The sequence below is a fragment of the Daucus carota genome, chromosome 2 (genome assembly GCF_001625215.2).
Source record: "Daucus carota subsp. sativus chromosome 2, DH1 v3.0, whole genome shotgun sequence".
In the NCBI taxonomy this organism is placed as follows: domain Eukaryota; kingdom Viridiplantae; phylum Streptophyta; class Magnoliopsida; order Apiales; family Apiaceae; genus Daucus; species Daucus carota.
Genome location: NC_030382.2, coordinates 33985226 through 34006394, shown reverse-complemented (window position 1 = coordinate 34006394; position 21169 = coordinate 33985226). Strand labels below are relative to the sequence as shown.

At 33.6% G+C, this 21169-nt stretch overlaps 4 protein-coding genes across 4 annotated transcripts; all 4 read right to left on the bottom strand.

The window, feature by feature from the left end:
• Positions 1 to 772: 772 nt before the first annotated feature.
• Positions 773 to 4424, bottom strand: LOC108206699 (receptor like protein 27-like). Its single transcript, XM_017377084.2, has 2 exons — positions 3366 to 4424; positions 773 to 3137 (listed from the first exon to the last, which is right to left on the bottom strand). Exon 2 carries the CDS (start codon positions 2977 to 2979, stop codon positions 1543 to 1545), a length of 1437 nt encoding a protein of 478 aa, XP_017232573.1. The 5' UTR covers positions 2980 to 3137; positions 3366 to 4424; the 3' UTR covers positions 773 to 1542.
• Positions 842 to 1270, bottom strand: LOC108207412 (receptor-like protein 9DC3). Its single transcript, XM_017377861.1, has one exon. It carries the CDS (start codon positions 1268 to 1270, stop codon positions 842 to 844), a length of 429 nt encoding a protein of 142 aa, XP_017233350.1.
• A 4336-nt stretch (positions 4425 to 8760) lies between the features above and the next one.
• LOC108207986 (GATA transcription factor 15) lies at positions 8761 to 9954 on the bottom strand. Its single transcript, XM_064087209.1, has 4 exons — positions 9814 to 9954; positions 9574 to 9610; positions 9328 to 9429; positions 8761 to 9236 (listed from the first exon to the last, which is right to left on the bottom strand). Exons 2-4 carry the CDS (start codon positions 9589 to 9591, stop codon positions 8961 to 8963), a joined length of 396 nt encoding a protein of 131 aa, XP_063943279.1. The 5' UTR covers positions 9592 to 9610; positions 9814 to 9954; the 3' UTR covers positions 8761 to 8960.
• Positions 9955 to 13825: 3871 nt separating this feature from the next.
• Positions 13826 to 18396, bottom strand: LOC108210197 (importin subunit alpha-2). Its single transcript, XM_017381488.2, has 11 exons — positions 18076 to 18396; positions 17669 to 17765; positions 17489 to 17580; positions 17238 to 17369; positions 16935 to 17120; positions 16473 to 16636; positions 16288 to 16366; positions 15705 to 15833; positions 15351 to 15478; positions 14897 to 15270; positions 13826 to 14053 (listed from the first exon to the last, which is right to left on the bottom strand). The coding sequence occupies exons 1-10, from the start codon at positions 18277 to 18279 to the stop codon at positions 14898 to 14900; spliced, it is 1584 nt and encodes a 527-aa protein (XP_017236977.1). The 5' UTR covers positions 18280 to 18396; the 3' UTR covers positions 13826 to 14053; position 14897.
• Positions 18397 to 21169: the final 2773 nt, after the last annotated feature.

Sequence of the window (21169 nt, the reverse complement as noted above, 5' to 3'; positions counted from 1 at the left end):
ACCCGTACCAGTGATTTGACTTGGATGATTAAAAAGATTGTCCCTGCAAGTACTTCCTTGATATTGAAATCAATGATGTCCGTCGAGCTTTTACTTCCAAGCTTCTCAACAAAATCTTCTTTGCTGTGGGCTAAATGAATAGTTAAATTGGAGCAATCTGGTTTAAAAACCATAGTGCAAAAAACTATCATCACAAAACTAATTAAGCTCCTTTGAAGAGTAAAATTGTAACTAATGGAGGATATAATCTTAGGGTTTTGTTCCATAGCCCCCATATTATGCCATATAAGCCTTAACCAACACACAGCTTCAAAATCGTTAGATCTGAATTTCAAGGGTGTAGATTTAAACTTTTTTTTTGTTGCCATCCGTTATAATTTTCGGCAGATCGGACTTCTTCCCTTCCGCGGAAAATTTCTGCGGAAGGGAAGAAGTCCGATCCGCAGAAAATTATAGCGGATGGCAAAAAAAAATTGCTTGAATCTGGACCCTTGAAATATAGATCCGAAACCCCTGGATGTGTATGTTATATAAACTCTCCCCGGCAACCAGTTGCCGGGGACCAGCACCCATAATCTTAAATATGAGAAACAATTAAAAAAACATTTGTAAAGACATTATGCCAAAAGTTCATCTTATATACTCTTTGATATTATTCTAGTTTGCCAGTGTACCTCACTTAGTGTATGTGCATTTTCTTTTGCTCAGATGATAGATTGTATTATAGCTAGCCCGAGGGCTAATGAAATCGGATAAAAAAGGTATAGAGAAATATTATTAACTAGTACTGAATTCATAAACTGACATTTAACGCAAAATACAGATTATAGAATATTCTTATTTATCGCATTCTAACCTCCATCCTCCTGATTTTGAGACCCAATTCCCTTGCAATAATTCCAGAAAACCATCTTGGTTTTCCAGCTTGCAACATCAAGTATCCAATGATAAATGCAGGCACCACTCGGCAGCCATATCCAATCACCACAGCTTGCCAAGTAAAACCACCAAAAAAGAAATCATCCTCTTCTTCACCTTCTTTTTGCATCACAGTATCATGTTCACACTCTCTGGACAAGGGATTTCCACACAGCCCCAAGTTGCCAACATAGCTATCATTTTCAAATGTATTGAATTGATAACCTTGTGGAATATGACCACTAAGTTGGTTGCAAGACAGATTTAGACGTGAAAGTGAATATATATTAGTGATTTGCTGTGGAATTTCTCCTTCAAGTCGGTTGGATGAGAGGTCTAGTGACTCCAACATTGACAATTTTCCAACCGTGGATGGTATGTGTCCTGTCAGATAATTGTTGGAAAAATTGAGATATCTAAGTGCCACTAGGCTTCCGATGGATTCTTCAATTTTCCCTTCAAAGTGTGCAAGTAGATATGTATATATTGATATTTGTATCAGTCATAGTTTCCTTATCTGTGTATGATAGGTTCCATGATAGGTTCCAGATTTTGTGTAATTAGTTTCGGACTTTCCATACTTGTAAAGCTGAGACATTATATATTGTAAATAATACACCAACCCTAATCAGGGACTTTATTCCAAATAGCAAAGTGGTTCCTTGATGCATCAATGGTTGTGAATATAGTTAAAATCCTTACGAGCTCAATCTCTACTCCTTTAATCACTAGAGCCGTGGAATCACTGTAATAGGTATTGTGCTCCATATAGGCAAGCTTCATTTTATTCATGTCACCATTCATCATAGCCTTGAAATTTTTGAAATACAATGCTGGCAGTGGACCTGAAAACTCGTTGCACGACAGATCAATGATTCTCAAGCGAGGAAATGGATGTACAATCTCCGAACTCTTGCTTATGATACCATGAAATTTATTTGATTTCAGTACAAGAACTTGGAGATTTGGAAGACCTTCCAAACATTGCGGGAATGTATCATGTAGTTGATTATTTCCAAGATCAAGAACCTGTAAATAATCAAACTTGGAAAATGAAGAAGGAATTCTTCCTTGTAATTTGTTACCATTCAAATTTATAGTTTCCAGATAGTGGAAATTTGACAAGGTTGATGGAAGGTTTCCCTGAATGTTATTCATCCGCAGATCAAACACCAACAACGGGCTCATAGACGTTGAACAATTGGGGAGTACACCACTCAGATTGTTATGCGACAGATTAAGAATCTCAAGAGACCTTGATTTACAGAATAAATTGGGCAATGATCCATTCAGCATATTGGATTGTAGATCAAGAATCTGAATCTCATTCCAAGGTAGTTGCTCAAGACCACCTGTTAATCCGTTGTAAGAAAGATTCAAATATGTCTTAGGAAAGAGTACGCTGATTGGGCTCCTATTCACCAACGAAATCCAATGTGGAATTTCCCCTTCAATTTGATTATCTGATATATCTATATGTAGGAAGAACTCTACATCTTTAGAGATACGTGGGAACTTCTTCATCTTGCAAGATGACAATCCTAAGTGATGAAGCTTAGGAGGGAGTGTAGCCGTACCTGTACTTGTCACTAACAGACTGTTATGAGAAAGATCAAGATGTTCGAGGTATTCAAGGCGTGAAAACGTTTCAAGGTCCATAACACCACTGAAATTGTTGGATGACAAGTCTAGGTGAATAAGGTTCACAAGTTGAGAAAATGATCCATTTAATGAATTGAACACATCAAGCTGACCTGTTAGTGAATTAGATCCTAGATCTAAAGAAATGAAGTCTTTAAGGTGGAAAATCCAGGAGGGGAATGGACCAGTAAAGTTGTTAGAAGGAAGGTATAAATTTCTTAGGTTTGTAAGGTTTGCTAAACCTACCGGGATTTGGCCATGAAGGTGATTGCCATCGAGGCCTAATCTCATCAGTCGACTAAGGTTTCCTATGGATCTTGGTATCAGCCCGGACAAGTCACAGTAGGAGATATCCAAAAAGGTTAATGACTCCAGGAAGCCTATTGAATCAGGTAGACCTCCATGTAAGTTTATGTTCATGAGAATAAGGCGATGAAGACTACCACTACTTCCCCACTTATCTTTGGGTAATATAACAGTGAGGTTTTAATCAAAGAAAAAGAGCTGTTCCAAATTGGGGAGGTGGAAAAGCTGTTGGGGTACTACTCCGTGTAGACCAGTGTCCGCGAGCATAAGAACTGTTAGAGAAGCAGACAAATTCTTTGGTAAAACAGAGGAGATATCAATAAAATTAAGATTAAGTACTCTCAGTTGAGTTAAATTCTGCAATAATAATTCGAACAAGTCATATTCAAGTTTAACAGGGAGCCAAGAGAGATCAAGTGAGACCAGTTTATGCAAATGAGAGATTTGATGAGGGACTCTCCCTGAAAATCCTGTATGAGTGAGGTTGAGATGTGTCAAACCTTTTGCAAATAAACCGAATTCTTGAGGGAATTGATTGGAGAGGGAAAAGTCGTTGTAAGAAAGGTTGAGGAACCGGAGATGAGAGAGTTGGAAGAGGCTGTTGTTTGGAAGTATGGCTCCTTGTAGCTGGCTGCAACTCAGATCAAGTCCGATTACATTTTTCGTCTTCTCTTCACAGGTAACCCCTTCCCATGTGCAGTAATCAGCCCTCATGGTCCAATTTATCGTCTTTGAATGCGAATGAATTCCTGAAATATAGGGGCAGAAATCAGAAGAACCAAGTGTCAAGCTTTGCTTAAACTGAAACAATGCAATCTTTTGCATGTTTGGACTCAAATGTACAGCAGCTAATTGTGTTTGTAGTTGGTGTTGCATGATGATGAGAAGCACCATAAATTTTTGATGCCAGGTGAATTTCCACATTTTCATTAAATGCTTTAAATTATTTGTTGGGGGATAGCTTATACATGTTATGCTTAGGGTTCGTATCTTTATTTATAACAAATTTTCACTTATGGACAAGAGAAAGAGCTGAATATATGTGAAGGGCACACGATAAGATAAATATATGGGACATTTGAAAAGAACCTGCTTTCAAATGTATATTATGAACAATTTATAAATAAGTTTGCTAGCAGAACTACTAGAATAGTATGATTTCTGAAAATTAAAGGAGAGATGACAAATTTTTTAATATTTCAGTATATAATTCCAACCATGAAGGATTGTATAGGCTTTATATATAGAAAAATTATATAAATTTTTAGATTTATTCAGTTTTCGAACTGATTAGTACAAAAAGTCTAGTAAAGTAACATAACTATTCTTAGTTACTGATATAAGGTGGTATGCAGAGCTGCCATTTTGAATAGGTGATAGTCTTTTGTCTAGACCATTTTACACTAGTTTATAGCAGTATGCTCTCTTATCTCACAAATCATTTCAAACTCACAACTAATATGTGGCCTGCAATTGAAGCACTCAAGAGCAGTAGAAGACAAAGACCAAGACTTGAGAATTGAAAGATGATCCTGATGAGATTATGAGAGCAACTTTTGAAGCTGTAATGGTAGAAGACAAAGACCAAGACTTGAGAATTGAAAGATGATCCTGAATCCTGATGAGTTTATGAGAGCAACTTTTGAAGCTGTAATAGTAGAAGACAAAGACCAAGACTTGAGAATTGAAAGATGATCCTGATGAGTTTATGAGAGCAACCTTTGAAGCTGTAATGCACTTTTAGGAGAGGGGAAAAAATAAGACAATTCTATACACTTTTTTCTTAACATTGTTTTCTTCGGGAGAACCAATTGAGAACCGCCTTAGAGCAAGTCCAATGGTGTGCTATATCTTGTTCAATATCTATATTATAGAAAAAAACTAAAAATCAACACTTGAATGGTGTTCTATATCTTGTGCTAAAATATAACAATGTTATAGTTTGTTCTAGATAAAGAACAAAAGATAGATGGAGCTATAATTGCCTCCACACCGGAAAATGAAAATAGTGAGATCATTGGTATAAAGTTAGCTTGAAAATTTAAATTTATAGTTAAAAGAGTGGAGTACCTTGGAGAATAAGTTAAATTTGGAACATGATATAATACAAACTGTTGGAGACAGGTTGTAGTTTAGCATAAAAAATAGCTTTTTGATGTTCAAATATAGCAATAGCTCAATTTATTTTAGCACACTTGCTCTAACAAAATTGGCTAGAATTGAGTTTCAAACATGAGAAGCTTCAAATTATAATGCTGACCAAGATTTTGAAAGATGATCCTGATGAGTTTAGAGAGCTACTTTTGAAGTTCTAATGCAATTTCAGGATGGGGGAAATAAATGCAACTGTATACACTTTTCTTAACTGTCTTATAAAATGGGCCAGAGTTGTGTTTTGATCTTGAGAAGTGTTAAATTCTCAACCTTCATAATGATGTTATGTAATCCCTCTCATAGCTCATACTCTTCAACAAATGTCGAATCAAACTTAAAGAATTCAGCTTTGTAAGTTAATGTTTCTCTCTCTCTTTGGAATGGCAACGAGGATTTAATTTTGCTGGTATCCCTGGTCTCTTGTTCTGGTGTTGGAAAAATTAGTGTAAAGGAAATTCAGAGAAGTTGATAACAAGGAGATATACATGATTTTAGTTCAAAAGGTTTTAATTAGCGTAGAAAAGTTAAAAAATTTCCCACCAAGTTAAAGATGACAATATTTTCTTTTAGTACAAAGTATTAAACACAATTCTTGGCATTAAGTTATGAAGCAATTCACATATACTCCCTTCCTTAAAAATATACTATTTTTGTACTTGTTGACAGAAATATTGTTTATTTAAGTGATTTTAGACATTGCAATCTGGTTATTTTGTTGTTCAAGGGCTCTTATTAGTATTCTTTCATGCTATATAATACTACTAAATTTTGTTGTGTGAAGTGTATTATTTTTACATAACCAGATTCTTCTTGAGCACCAGATTTATATGTTACAAGAATTTACTCCATAGTTCACATTTGTATATATCTAAATTTTTTTTCATATTTTTCAATAAAGAATTTGTTGAGTGTTGCTTGAATTGTATGTTTTAGTTGTGTAGTATGATGTGTTTCCCTTCCTTTCTTTCCATAGTTGTGTTTTCAACTTGAGAAGTGTTAAATTCTCAACCTTCATAATGACGTATTGATGTTAAGTTAGGGTTAAAAATGGGGCGGGTTTGGGGCGGGGACTTTATTTCCCAACCCCGCCCCACATAATTTTTTCTTGCCTCATCCCCGCCCCATTCCCTGTGGGGATTTATTTTTAATCCCCATCCCCGCCCCACCGGGGACTTAATATAATTTCGCCCCGCCCCGCCCCGCCCCGCTTCTATAATATTACACTTTAAATAATTATTTTAAAATTAAGTAATTTTTTCTTCAGAATTTAATAATAATATACGAGACATGTATATTAAAAACAAAAAACTAATTATAATAGAAATCAAAGAGACATGTTATACATTGTAAAATTATAGTTTTGTGTATTAAAAATAATAATATTAAATATAACAAATATATTATATTAAATATAATAAATATATTATATTAAATATAATTATTTATTTATGTTAAATATATGTGGGGCGGGGCGGGGAATCCCCGCGGGGATTCAACAAATACCATACTTGCCCCATATCTTGGCGGGGCAGAAAATCATTCCCCGTCACTGCCCCATTCCCCATATTAGCGGGGCGGATTCGCCCCATTCGGGGCGGGTTAGGGCGGGTTGCCCGTTTTCCCCACCCCATTTTTAACCCTATGTTAAGTAATCCCTCTCATAGCTCATATGACGATGAGGTGCCAAACAACATCTTATACTCTTCAACAAATGTCGTATCAAACTTAAAGAATTCAGCTTTTATGCTATATAATACTCAACTAATTTTAGTTTTTATAGGTTAAGCACGATTAGATAACTCAAGTGGTGTGTTTATCACTCTGTTATCCTGGGAAACTTGAGTTCGATTCTGGCTCATCCTAAGTATTAGAACATACTCGTTTACAAGGCATATAAGCCTAAATTGTCAAGAAAATAATTATTTAGTTTTGTGAAGTGTATTAGTTTTACATAATCAGATTCTTCTTGAGCACTAGATTTATATGTTACAAGAATTTACTCCATAGTTCACATTTGTATATGTCTAAATTTTTTAATATATTTTTCAATACAGAATTTGTTGAGTGATGCTTGAGTTGTATGTTTTAGTTGTGTAGTAAGGACTTATATATTTGGCTGAACATTAATTTTTATATTAATTTTTTCTCCTTGATAACAAGAAGTAAGATGGCAATGCATGCTAAAGGCTTGTGAATATGTAAAGACAGAGTTTTAATATCAAGAACGCTAATATTAATTGATCCTGCAAATTATAACGCAAAGCTTGAGGGCAAGGTTCTGAAAGGAGAAGGCGAAAGAAATTAATAAAGACAATGCCCAGTTCAATGAAATTATGTTTGACATATGGAAGAAGTTGGGGCTTTTAACACCTATAAAATTGCAGCTCCGAAGAAGTTGAACTAAAAAATGCGGGCATCAAAACATAAAATGGACTATAGAGAGAATTCTGTGATGTAACAAGTGTCAATAACATAATTTTATAGGTTGCTACTCTTGTCTTTTTCATGTTTATGTGTCCTTGTAGTACATTGCAGGAGCTGATGATGGTGTTTGTTAATAGTGAGGAAGTTGATGATGTAGTATGTTAATAGTGAGGAAGATGAATGAGACATCTGGTTATTTCAACTTTGTTGTTTTTTTATATTCATTTCAGCTCTGAAATTAGAAGGTGGAGACACACTGAAAAATCTCAGTTCAAACTCTCTCTTTTCTCTTTAACCTCTCTATACAATCTTTTCTCTTTAACCTCTATACAAACATTAATTTTTCTGGCGAACTGAGTGCTTGTCGAAGTTGAGCTTAACTTTCCATGGGGCTTTGCTGTGTGTTGTTTTATCCCGGGAGGGATATTGTTGCAACGATCATACTGTAAGTAGAAAATAATTTCTTCAAAAACAGTCAGAACTTGTCTTTGCCTCATTTTGGCAATTAATATTTCCAACAAATATTTTGTACCATCAGTTAGAGATTGCTATTTTTATTTTTATCTTTTAAGTGTTTTGAAGATCTATATCAGAGTTAATGGATCATGCTCAATTGATCATGTTTAGTGTATTTACAAATATTTATTTGTTTTGTAGAATAAAAGTATACCTCATCTGTATTCTGTAGTAGCTGCATGTCTAAGCAAGTAAGCATATAAGCAGTAACACAACTGAATATTCTTGTTATTTGATACCCTAAAATCTGATTCTTATTTTGATGTTGTGTGTTATAAGCTGTTAAGCAGCTAATAATATTATCACCTCCTATTCTTTAATTTTAACTAAACTAACTAAATTAAATTGCAAATACCCTTTTGTTGTGTGCTATTAATCCAAAAATATTTCAGACTTTCAGTGTACTTTCTAACCCAAGCAGTCAGTCTCCGAAACCACAATAGTCATATCATACCTGTGTGTTTCAATATTCATTATTTATTTTTCATTTTTATGTGATCCGGATTCCGGCGTTTTCGGTTTTTAATTCCAAAAAATCAAAGATTTACGGTTGATCTTGTTATGAAACTGCACAGAACAGATTCATGCTCATCCCGACATTTTTGATATTTGTACCAATAATGAATGATAAAAAATGGCAGATTATAAATGATCAGTATCTTTATATACTGTACAAATGTAAGCTTGTATAAGCTACAGTATAATCAACAATTAGCTTTATAACATATTAGCATTTGGCAGAAGAACCATTTAGCAGTAGAGAAATGAACTTTGTTTATGAATCTAACACTAAACAAGATATCAATCTAAATTCACAGCAAATCAGCTGAATTAACTTAACCAAAACAGATGATGATCTTTGTTAGTGATAACTACTACATTCAGTCCTAAATCACAACTGCAACATCTACCAAAACTAACCCTCAGTCACTCAAATTACATCCATCACAGTTAGAAAAAAAGGGTCTAGTTAAAAAACTGATCACAAAACTTAAGGGCAATTAGGGCATTTCATCAAGCACAGAAGCCAGAGATCCACATGAAAGAGCCATCAACAGTATAGCTGCTTCTTCCTCTTCCCCAAACTTGGCTGTAGCTGATATCTTCAATCCCATCTCTCTTCCCAATGCAATCAATCTCATCACTTTCACTGATCTCTCCACTTCATTACCACTCTTCTTCTGCTTCTTTTTCATCCCATGTTTTCTTGATCTATCCAGCCCCAAGAGCTGCCTCCTTTTCTTGTTGTATTTGATCCCACAAGCATTACAAAGTGACTGAAACCAAAAATTGTCAGATTCAAAAACTGATTGCAACCCATTTCAAGATTTCAAAAAGGGTAAAATGGGTAGGTGTTAGATTTCTCACCTTGGGCCCAGATGGACCACCCCTCCATAGAGGTGTTCTTGTGGTTTTACAGTCACTGCAGCTCTTTTTTGTCTGCACATCTTTATTCTCAGCCTCTGTTATCTACAAGAAAATACAAGTGATCACAAACATTAGGTTGCAGATCAGCTCATAAACACACATATTTAACAAATGCAACAATAATAAAGCAAAAGGAAGTGATTCTCACTACAAATAAAACAAAAAAATGATCACAGAGTCACAGACCTCTTGTTGTAGATCCATCTTGCATATATAATATAAACGGTTTGGCTAGTGTGTGCCCATGGGCACATGCTAAGCGCGAATTTTTTTGTATTTGGGAGCTTTTGATTGGTGTGGTTGGTGCATTTGCAGGGGGGGTCCACCATTATCATGAAATAGGAGCCAATCAAAATGATCCAAGTACAAAATTTTCCGCGCTTAGCATGTGCCCATGGGCACACCATAGAAAAACCGTAATATAAATCACCACCTTTTCAAAATAGATAGATACACAAAAAAGTGAAGAAGATTAGTAGTAAATGCAAGTAGTGATGAAGCTGATGAGTGAGTAAAATGATCAGAAAATGATGAAAATGAGTAGCAACAATAGTGATGGTAAATGATAAACAAGATGTGTGGACAGTAGCCAGCTGGCCACGAAACCCTAGATAACTTTTCAATTTTAATATTGAAATGACTGGAGTGACCCTGATATTTTAGTTATCAGATACTTTTGAGAGGATCTTGACCGTTAAAAATGATGTGGAGGAGTGTAGTGACTAGAGATGGTGTATTGTTTGTCTGCATGTACATTTGATTTTTTCGTGTCCTCATTTCCCCCTTGATTTTTTTGGCTTTGGTTTTTTCATTTCCCCCTCTTTCTGTGTTTGGTCCATGTCAAAAACAGGGCATTTAATTCATGTCGTGAATTGACAGTTCAGAATTTCTATCTTTGGGATGGTTTTGCTTCTATGCTGTCAAAATGTTAGATGTAAAAAAGATACTTAGGCGTCGTTTTCATTTCTTTACATTTTTTTCGTTCTTCAACACATATTTTAAGACGTACTCCCTCTCTCCCATTTAATTGTATACGTTTTTTTTCAACTGCTCGACACGCATTTCAATGCTCTTATAAAATATAGTTCCGTAACTTATTTTTGAGATTTTCTTTTTCTGAATAAAAATATAACATCCAAACTTTAATTCAGAAAAAGAAAATTTTAAAAATAAATTACACAACTACACTTTACAGGAGCATTAAAGTCCGTGCCGCGTCCCCGTCCCCCAATGTATACAACTCAGGGGGACGGAGGGAGTATTAGAATGCATGCCGAGTCTCCGTCTCGGAATTGAGGGGGACGAAGGAGTATACTACTCTGGCGTTTCATATCAACCGGTTTTTTGTTTTGAATGTTTCAAAAAAATTGAACCTTTCATTTATAATACTATTTGCTATTAATTGATGTTTTAGAATTTAAATATTGTTATCATATAATTAACGTTCTCACATTATAATAAATGATTGTTTTTACTGTGAATACCCTCTTTTATTTTTCTCTTTCTTCGATTTACACCATCTAACCAAGGAGAGATATGGAATTGTGTATAATTATAAATGCATTTGAGGAGCAATAATTGTGCATTAATCTTAAACGTCAACTAATCACAAACAGAGAGAGTATCTATTTAAGATTATTGGAGCAACTCCGAGAACATTTTAGTTCATTCTTTAAATTTAATATAAAATATTGAATCTTATTAACTAGTTATTCTCATTTTCAACGATATTTATTATATTCTTTCCTTATGTAATATTTTATCATTAAAAGGTATCATCATTAAAAAAAAGTGAAGAGAGAAAAAGTGTTTGTTTAGCTATTTGGAGCCTTAAACTTTTTCTTTTTGTCATATATTTGGAGTCTTAACTAAAGTATAAGGAATGTGGGAAAAAAAAAACCACTCAGAGCAATATCTAAGTGAATTCCTAAATTACTGAGATCTTCTTCCCACTCCTTATATTTAGCTAACCTCTCTTGCCTTATAACTCTTATCTTATAATATATATTAGAAATAAATACTCTCTCTCTCTCCACTATTCAAATAATATATATTTTAGTGATAAAATATTACATAAGAAATGAACAAGAATGTTGGTGAAGATGAGAATAGTTATTGATGTCTTAAGTTGCTACTTTCTTCGTCCCTTTGAGTTATATATACTGGGGGACGGGGACGCGGCACGGACTTTAATGCTCTTTACAAGTATAGTTCTATAACTTATTTTTAAGATTTTTCGTTTATGAATAAAAGTTTGAATGTTATATTTTTATTCAGAAAAAGAAATTTTGAAAAATAAGTTATAGAACTATATTTTATAAAAACATTGAAGTGCGTGTCGAGCAATGAAAAAGAAACGTATAGAATTAAATGGGACAGAGGGAGTATGGTCTAATATTTTATATTAAATTTGAGAAATGAATGAAAATGCTGTTGGAGTTACTGATATAGACAAACATTTTTTCTCTTATCAATTTTTGTAATAACGATATCTTTTAACAATAAAATATTACATAGTGAATGAAATATAAGAAATATTGTTGGAACATTATATAATATAAATTTATATTTATATTATATATATCATTTCCAACAATATATAAAATAAAATTTTACATATTCGTATAATATAACAAATATAGAATCTAAATTGTGTTTATACATATCAAGTGAAATATTTTTACACTTGATTTTGAATGAGAACCAATTCATTGCTTTGAACTTGCTCAGATCGAAGGTTGTATTTTGTTGCCCATTATATGGACATTGGCGTGACTAGTAATCGTAGAAAGTTAAATATTCATATTTTTGAGCCATCAATTTATTTGTTAAATCTTAAGAAAACACTTTAAATGACATGTCAAATTTGAGGAAAATTGCTCAAACTGATTCCCGGTGCTGCTTTAAGGTCCTCGTGAGGAGTCTACCATCAGTCCATCAAAATGTCCTATATTATTTCAAGTGCTTAAGAAATAACAATTCTGGTTAGCTATTGGCAAAAATATTTGGTCTACGAAAATGTTACTACTCAGTAAAATCCTAAACTGAAATTTCTCGAAAGGTTAGCTTTCGGCAATTATATTTGGTCTACGAAAATGTTGCTCAGTGAAAACCTAAACTGAAAATTCTCGAAAGGATGAATGTTTATTTTTTTGCTTCTCGTTGTGGCCATTAGGCACCCAAAAACACACCGACCGTTGCACAAAACGTTTATACCAGGCCTCGTTATTTGCATGTAAACACTTCGTTCAGTTTTGGAGACATTTAAATTTTCAATTTTGCTATAATTGGAACAGTTAGGCTCGCAACGCATATTCTTGGGGTTATTGCTGCTCATATCTTCAAGTGCCCTCTCGTTGAAATATTTAACGGTTTTCAGGAGAGTCTGCAGTTACCAACGAAACACAAATCTTGAATTCTACTTGACATTCAAGTTGTCAATTTATTTATATTTATCTTTGATGAAAGATAAACTTTTACCATTTTTTGTTTTTATAGCTTTGAAGTCGCATCTAAAACCCAAACGGCAAATGAGTGAAACAATAAAGGGACAAATAGCTTTTGACGGGAACGTGACACATATTTAAGTACCACAGTCACATATTTAAGTACCACAAAATTGACTGTTTCCTTGTATGCAGCAAGTGATGCACGTTTTAGTAGCCGTCACATTATGTAACACACACCAAGAAGCCAGCAACTTACAACACAAATCTAGATACTACTCCCTCCGTCCCTTTTTACATGTCCACTTTGAAAAAAAAAATTGTCCCAAATTACTTGTCCACTTCTCTTTTCAAAGCAACTTTTTGTATGTTTTTTCAAAAAGTAACAACTTCCAATGTATGACTAGCATATATACACACACAACTCTATCTAATTCATTACATTTATTAGACATATGTATGAAAACAAGATATCCAACTAACATTTTCTTAAGATGCGTTATTTTTTCAAAAGGGACAAGTAAAAAGGGACGGAGGGAGTAATAAGAGCAAGTCCAACAATGTCCTAGCAAGTGCCTTATAAATATAATAAAAAAATAGTGTCCTAGTGATTTAGGACATCATTGTGATGTATGAACTCCAACAACATGCCTTATAATTATGCCTTATAATTAAACTAATAATTTTTTTTGAATTAGTATTGGAGGGAAGTGAAAAAGTAAGAGGAGAGAGATGTAGTGGAATGGAGGGAAACTAATATTTTATTGAGAAATTTGGTTTAGGACATGCCTAATAGTGCCTTAAAAATGAGGCACTTTTTGGATGTCCTAGTGATTTAGGGCACTACTAGGACATTGTTGGAGCACTCATTTGTTTCAAATGCCTTAAATTTTGATTTAGGACACCAATTTAGGGCACTCTTGGACTTGCTCTAAGTAGTTAGTCCATTCTCTCCATCTTACTCGAGAGTAGCTCCGTGCTTCAGTAAAAAGGAAAAAAAACGTGGTCTCAGTAGATTACAACATTGAAATAATATTTCAATTCCAAGTAAACTTCATATGTAATTACTGCTTTACTTCTGTAATTAAACCAAAAGAATTTTAGTACATGGAAAAATTTCCCTATAGGGATAATTCCCGGCCCAGCTAGCACAATAGTTTATCCAGATAAAAAAGCTGATAGACTGCACTTGCTTCACACCGCAGGAACAATACAAATCTCTGCCAAGTAAAAAAGACCAAATATCAGTGATCAAGTTGTCACATAGTACTACCATTTGCCAATCATAGATCATATGTTGACTCACTGGGGAGAAATAGGTTTCATATTACAACCACTAAAATCTGAGATAGTAATACAGTATATGCACATACATTGCCAGATGAAATGATAATTATATAAAAATACAGATAAAACCATTAGTAATTTTAACTGTTTCTATGCAGCCTAAGCTGGAGTCTTTACGGTAAGTGTAATAAAAAAAAAAAACCAAAATACCCCATTTATAGATATCTGTCATTCTTAGGTTCTTAGATATCACCGCTATTTGTTATTTTCCAATCCCATAATTAATATAATTCTCCAAATATACCCAACATCTTATAGACTTGTATATACTGCTTTGGAAGAAGAGAAAGTATATACTACTTATTTATAGAGTAGTGCATCAATCACAATTTCATAACTGCATAATTTGACTGTAAATTCCTAAAAAGGCGTTTGCTTATGTTTATAATCCCGAACTTGTATATTAGAACTACTAGTTCATCACAATAACATGTTGATATTTGCGGATTTGTAAAATGTTACTATAATAAAAGTTAGAAAGGAAAGGAATAAGGTTTATAAACAATAGTTAAGAAGCCACGATCATCAGTCAAATAGCTAACAGCTTAGTTAACTTCTGAGTCGCCAAAAGTGTATTGCAAACAAGCACAAAAACCAAATTAATACATTTTTTGACCACGTGACAACATTTACCATTAATTAAGATAAAAGCATCAATGAGTAAATAAGTTGTGGATATAAAGTCTATTACAAGAAAGACAAGTGAAAGTTTCTACCTTAGCCAAAATTGAATCCACCAGATGGAACTGCAGGTCCACTTCCTGCAAACTGCAAACCAGATTGAGAAGTATCACCTGTTGGTAACTGCTCGTCGTCTTCCTCCAACCAATATGTTTCGAGAATCTTCACTGCTTTCTCATATATTTCATTGTTGTCATGACTCTGAAGATTTTCAATCTTTTCCAAACCCTCAGCTTCGTCAATCAACTGGGCATACACATTGACATCACCTGTGTTGCCCGAGATCTTCTCAGCTTCTCCGACCTTCAAGATATTTTCAAGGCCTTCCAAGCAAACGGTGATAATTCTTGCATCAGGACAAACTAGAAGATCACACAACGGCTTTATACAGCCTTGGCTCACCAAGAATCTACAAAGAATTATATCTATGTAAGACACCAAGTTTACTAAAACAAAAAGGACAATAATACATTTCAGTAAGATGCCAACTTGATTTGCTCATTTGTTCCACCAGATGTTGCATTTGACACTGCCCAAGCAGCCTCTTTCTTTATTTCAAATTCAGCATTGCCAAGCACTTGAACAAGAGGAGCAATAATACCAGCCTCGATAACAGCCTAGGTATATGTTTGGAAATTAAATTCATAAAATCAAGACAAATAAGTAACAATTTAGCAATATACAAGACCGTGAAACAGCCAAATATCCGTGTGGCCCGAGTACTGGCCAACAGATAAAAATATGGCTTCCTCAATAAATATTGACTTCCAACAAATTGTTTATGACACAACGAACAAGGACACTATATATGAGTCTATTTTCTTAGAACATCATAAAACACACCTGTATTTGCTCTTTGTTGCCAGCTGTGATGTTTGAAATGGTCCAGCAAGCTTCCTTCTTAATACTCTTCTTGTGATTATTTGTTAACAGGTTCAATAGACAAAGAAGAGCTTGATGTTGTATGATAACCTGAAAGATTATTGAAACAATAAAAATATTAGTTTGACAAGAAAGTAAGCAACAATATGTCTAAATTCAGCAAGTACATGTTAATTAGCTTGATCAAGATTTTTTCTTTTCTATCCTTATATTCTTTGTTCGCTACAGCTTTAGAAGTTCTTTAAAGATGACACTTAAAGGAAATACTATTTAAAAATCTTAAGTGTGCACATTCTCCCAATAAAAGAAATATATCCTAAGAAAGTAATAGCCTTTTTTCCTTTTTCACGAGAAAAGAGAACAATAAAGACAACTATATGACAAACATATCCAACGCTATCGAACAAGAAAAAATGTATTCTTTTTCACGTATATATCATCACCAATCTCAAAGGTCATGACAAGCATATATGACAAAAGCTAGCAAGATTATTGACAAATAACGCTGCATAGTACTTAAAAAGATATGGTTTGGTGTCAATACCTGAGTCTGCATATCATCTCCTGTGACAATATTGCCAACTGTTCGCAAAGCAGGAATGAGGACAGAAGCTGATGGATGCCTAGTCACAGAAAATTTAATTAAATAGTCAAGCCTAATGAATCTAATATAAACACAGAAAGAACTACTATAAAATGACACTAAAGAAAATAAAACTAGATACTCACAGTAAAAGCTCAACCAGTCGCGGGCAAACACCAGCATCAATGACAGCTTGAATTTTATCATTTGTACCATCAGAAAGATATGATAGCGCCCAGCAGGCATCAGTAAGGACTTCTTCATCATTTGAATGAATAAGACGAGCTAGAGCAGGGAGGGCAGGCTTTGTCTGTCAAATATATTTATAATAAATTACCAAAAGCAAAGATATATTTCACTTGTAAATATATTATAATCATGAAACACTAATAATAAGAAAATCGTAATGGTGTAGCATATTAAGTATGAACCGAGATAAGGGACCTAAACTTAATATCATTATTTACTTGTAATTCATTTGTCAAAGGTATTCTTTATTGCCACTGATGTTAAACACTTGATCCAGAGGGGTATTTTCGAGACTGAGACACTACAAGTTATTCACATCCTTTTTTCTCAATCTATTAAATTAGAAGTTGCGGAAATACCTGCTCAAAATGAGGTTGTGGCTTGCCCCTGCAGAAGTTTGACAGTGTCCATGTTGCATTCCTTAACATAGAAAGCTTTGCATTCTCGTTGAACTGAGCTAGCAGTGGTATCAAAGCTTCATGACTAAGAACAAGATCTCTGCATTTAGGTGAGTCCCCGGCCACATTTCCTAGTGCCCAGACAGCCTAAACCAATTCAAACAACCATAATATTAAAACTAATTTATTTGTACCGGTGCAACCAGAAGCAGCTTACTGAAGAATTAATCTTATATGACTTCTAACAATTCTTTCAAATAATACCTGCTCCCGGACATCATCACTTGAAGAAGCAAGAAGTCGCACAAAAATTGGAATGGCACCATGTTCAATCACAACCTTGGTATGCTCGGATGTACCAGATGCTATATTTGTGAGAGCCCAGGCAGCCTCAAACTGAAGATATATAAGATTGTACCAGATGCGTTTGAAATCCAAGTAGGCAAGATAATAACTCCATAAGAAAATGTAAAAAGACACTCATACATATCGAAGTTCAAACTTTAGACTCAAACCTGAAGTTGTGGGTAGTCATCTCTGGCAAGAAACTCAACAAAACGAGGAACAACTCCAGATTGAATCACTTCCTCAATTGGAGGATTACGCTCTATAAGAAAATAATCAATGCCGAGTAATTTAACAACACATCTAGAAACACCATTACAATTTACACATTAAAAAGGACCAGATCAAACCTATTGAAAGCAGCTTCCGGAAATGTGTGGTGGCCTCGAGTCGCATATTCCCATCATCTGACCAAACACCAGCTACCATTGCCGGAAGACTTTCTAACTGCAGCACATTATAAAATCAATAAACATCAATTCCCATCATCTGACCAAACAAGCTTTGCGATTCTAAAACCCTGCCATTTACTTAATTCAATTAAGCCAATAAACTATTCCATGATTCTAAACATAACATCCGATCACTCTCGAAAAACTACCAAAATTAAACCTAACCATCTCAACACATATAAAATCGATAAATTTCAATTAAACACCTCAGATAAACAAAAAATACTTTCACAGCTAAATTAAACTAAACAACTAAAAATAGCAACCCTAAACAAAAACAAGAGCAAATATAAAATGAAAAAGACCTTCTTTTCGAGCTGAGCAGCAGTAGCGTTCAATTGCTGAGCTTGAAGGCCTTCACGGCGCTTCTTAAGCAAGCTTTCTTCTCTCCTATTCTTTCGGATCTCCACCATATTATCTTCTCGCCGTCGCCGTCCTTCCTCGGCGTCGACGGCGACTTTGTACCGGCTCCGGCGAACCTCGGTTCTCGCATTTGGCCTCAACGACATACTGATCAAAACAGCGTGGAGATTATAGATACAGATGAAATGTATGTATAGGTTTGGTTTTTGAGTAGCAGAGCAGATGAAAACCTAGAGAGACGTGAGAAAGTGACAGAAGAGTGGGCGGTTTTGTTGGTGGTTCTGAGGGGGATGTTTTGGGCTTCTTGGGCGGTTGGGCCGGGTTCATTGTGTTGCTTTATAGTTTATACATATCCATACGTTTGACGTTTGGCTTTCCTTTTTACTCGGCCTGTCCCGGGCAAGTCCAACGTAACAAAAGCCTGTAAACATATTAGAACATCTCCGGTAAGCTGTTTACAAGAGCATCTTCAATAAAGAAAATTAATTTTCTTTTCAAAATTTGAATTGAATGTGTTGGAATGGTTGAATTTGAAATAAGTATAAAATATTACTCCTTCTGGTCCTTTATATAAGGCATCTTGACTTTTTGCACATTGTTTTAGGAGCTTTGACCACCTATTTAAACTTAATATTTTTAAATTTTTCTTTTTCTGAATAATAATATTTATGTTATATTTTTATTCAGAAAAAGAAAAATTTAAAAATATTAAGTTTAAATAGGTGGTCAAAGCTCCTAAAACAATGTGCAAAAAGTCAAGGTGCCTTATATAAAGGACTAGAGGGAGTAATAGAGAGCAACTATAAAGAGTAGCAATGGAGCTCTGTATTAAGTCACTAGGAGCCACATCTACTTCTATATATTAAATGGCAACCAAGAGAAAAAAAAATGATGGTGACATTATACCCTTATATTAGTTGTAATTACAAAATTACCAAGTGATTCATTTATTATGCTTGAAAATTAAGTATTAGTAATTAATACATGTGCATAATAAGTATCAATTTAATTACAGTTATCACTTATTTATGACCACTCATTACAAAGAAATTAAAATATTAAATGCTTATGTAGTTAGTTAATTTATATAAAATTAATGTGAATTCAACTTGTGACATATAAATAAACTCCCATGTAGACTTTACAATCATAATTACTAAATTAAGATTTTCTGATTCTCATTTTATAAAAAAATAAATATATTTTTTTACATGTGCGGATACGTTAAATTATTTTCGATTTAACTTTGTGTGAAAAATATTAAGCTACTGATTTCTTGCAACATACTTGCGATTATATTACACATTTTAAATAAGCGAGCAAAGAATAGTACGTAATCAAAGAAGTAAAAATACTTCAGAAATGAAGAAACTAACAAGCACGAAAGGTAGGACAGCCATATTTATTGGTTTGAAATTTTTACATTAATTATTGACACTAAATTTTATAACAAATAATAGATTCGTTACGTCTTGTGTTTAAAGGGTGGGAGTACATGAATGTTTTTCTAGACATATATCTTATGATCCAAAGACTATGATAGATGTTTGTGTTCAATGAAATTCTAACACTCAAGTGACAAGTAATTAGCTGCTCTAAGTAATATATTAAAAATTGAATTTTGATTTGACGTGATAAGCGTATGAGTACTCGTAATAATTGAAAAGTACTTGTTTAAAATGTTTGGATACATTTGTAAACTCATTTTAGAGATTAAATCATTAATATATATGTATAATATGATGAATCGTAGTTTATGTTATAATTATATATAAAATTTTACAAATGTTAGATGATTATGTTATGTGGGATCTTTTCTATTTTTAACCTTCTATTATATTTAAATTTTTTATTGTATGATCCAAAGATGCCCTGATTTTTATTTTTTTGTTAACGAGGGTGACACCTCATAAAATTTTATACTAAGAAAAGATAATTTACAATGACTCTAAAATTAAAATCTCTAAAAACACATCTCAAATGAGCGAACATCAATAGAAACTAAAATAACAAAATGTCTAACGGAGAAAAGAAACTTTTGACTCGAGTTATGTTGAGATTTATATGAGTTAAGCTCAAACCGGAGTTATCATCTAGCTAATATATCCAACTCGAGCGCGGGTACTCGGTCGAGTTACCAATCAAATTGGTCAAATTTTAGTCAATATATTCTAACCGTTGACTATTAAATAAATAATCACATATAAATTATTAAAAAATAAATAAATCAATCAATTAATTATCGATAAACTCGCATGATAAGGTAACAACAGAGTATTTAATAATCGATCGAACTGTTAGATATCAACCGTTATAATAATAGTAATGGCTTGAGTGATCCAAAATATATATGGATATAATTGTATGTTTACAATTATTATAAAAAGTATAGGTTGGTTACACAAAAAAGAAGGGTATGGGTTGGTGAAGGATTAGTGGCTTAGTATTAACCGTGTATGAATTGAATTATGATTTGAGTTAAAGATTTCAGAATTGGAGTTATGTAAGATTCTGATTTAGTTACATTTAAGATGATTATATATACATGGTCACATTTTGTCTGTTATGTGGTTCAAACTTGGGTATTATTTGAGAGCAGATGCTTGAGTATGTTAGACTTGATTATCATAATTTGTTTGACTGTATTATTGATACGAATTTGATGAATTAATTGTACAGGTTGGACGTGAGTTTTCCGCGACATATATTTTTTTGTTTATGCCATACATCGGATGTCGAATTTCGTATTTGTTATCCGTAATACGACCGACTGATAATCAGTGTATCACTAATCGATAATTAATTGATAATTAGTAAATCACGCTGACGAGTAAGATATATAAATATGTAGAGATTTACTAGAGGAAGAGGGGGAGAGGAAAGAGAGATGGAAGAAAAGATAACAAGTATTAACAAGTATTATGTCTATTTTCACTGTATGACTGCCTCATATAAGTATGTTTTATATAATATGTTCGTCAGTGTTCGATCGTATCTCTTTTATCGTAGCACATGAACATATTAAATCAATTTTAA

What these genes read in the sequence shown, in the direction of transcription:
- LOC108207412 (XM_017377861.1), bottom strand. Translation starts at nt 1,270, where the DNA reads ATGTTGGAGTCACTAGACCTCTCATCCAACCGACTTGAAGGAGAAATT.
- LOC108206699 (XM_017377084.2), bottom strand. Translation starts at nt 2,979, where the DNA reads ATGAACATAAACTTACATGGAGGTCTACCTGATTCAATAGGCTTCCTG.
- LOC108207986 (XM_064087209.1), bottom strand. An exon ending in GTGGTCCATCTGGGCCCAAG is followed by an intron (nt 9,237 to 9,327) that starts GTGAGAAATCTA and finishes TTTTGGTTTCAG; the next exon opens with TCACTTTGTAATGCTTGTGG.
- LOC108210197 (XM_017381488.2), bottom strand. Translation starts at nt 18,279, where the DNA reads ATGTCGTTGAGGCCAAATGCGAGAACCGAGGTTCGCCGGAGCCGGTAC. An exon ending in GCAACAAAGAGCAAATACAG is followed by an intron (nt 15,479 to 15,704) that starts GTGTGTTTTATG and finishes ACATATACCTAG; the next exon opens with GCTGTTATCGAGGCTGGTAT. An exon ending in GGAACAAATGAGCAAATCAA is followed by an intron (nt 15,271 to 15,350) that starts GTTGGCATCTTA and finishes AATTCTTTGTAG; the next exon opens with ATTCTTGGTGAGCCAAGGCT.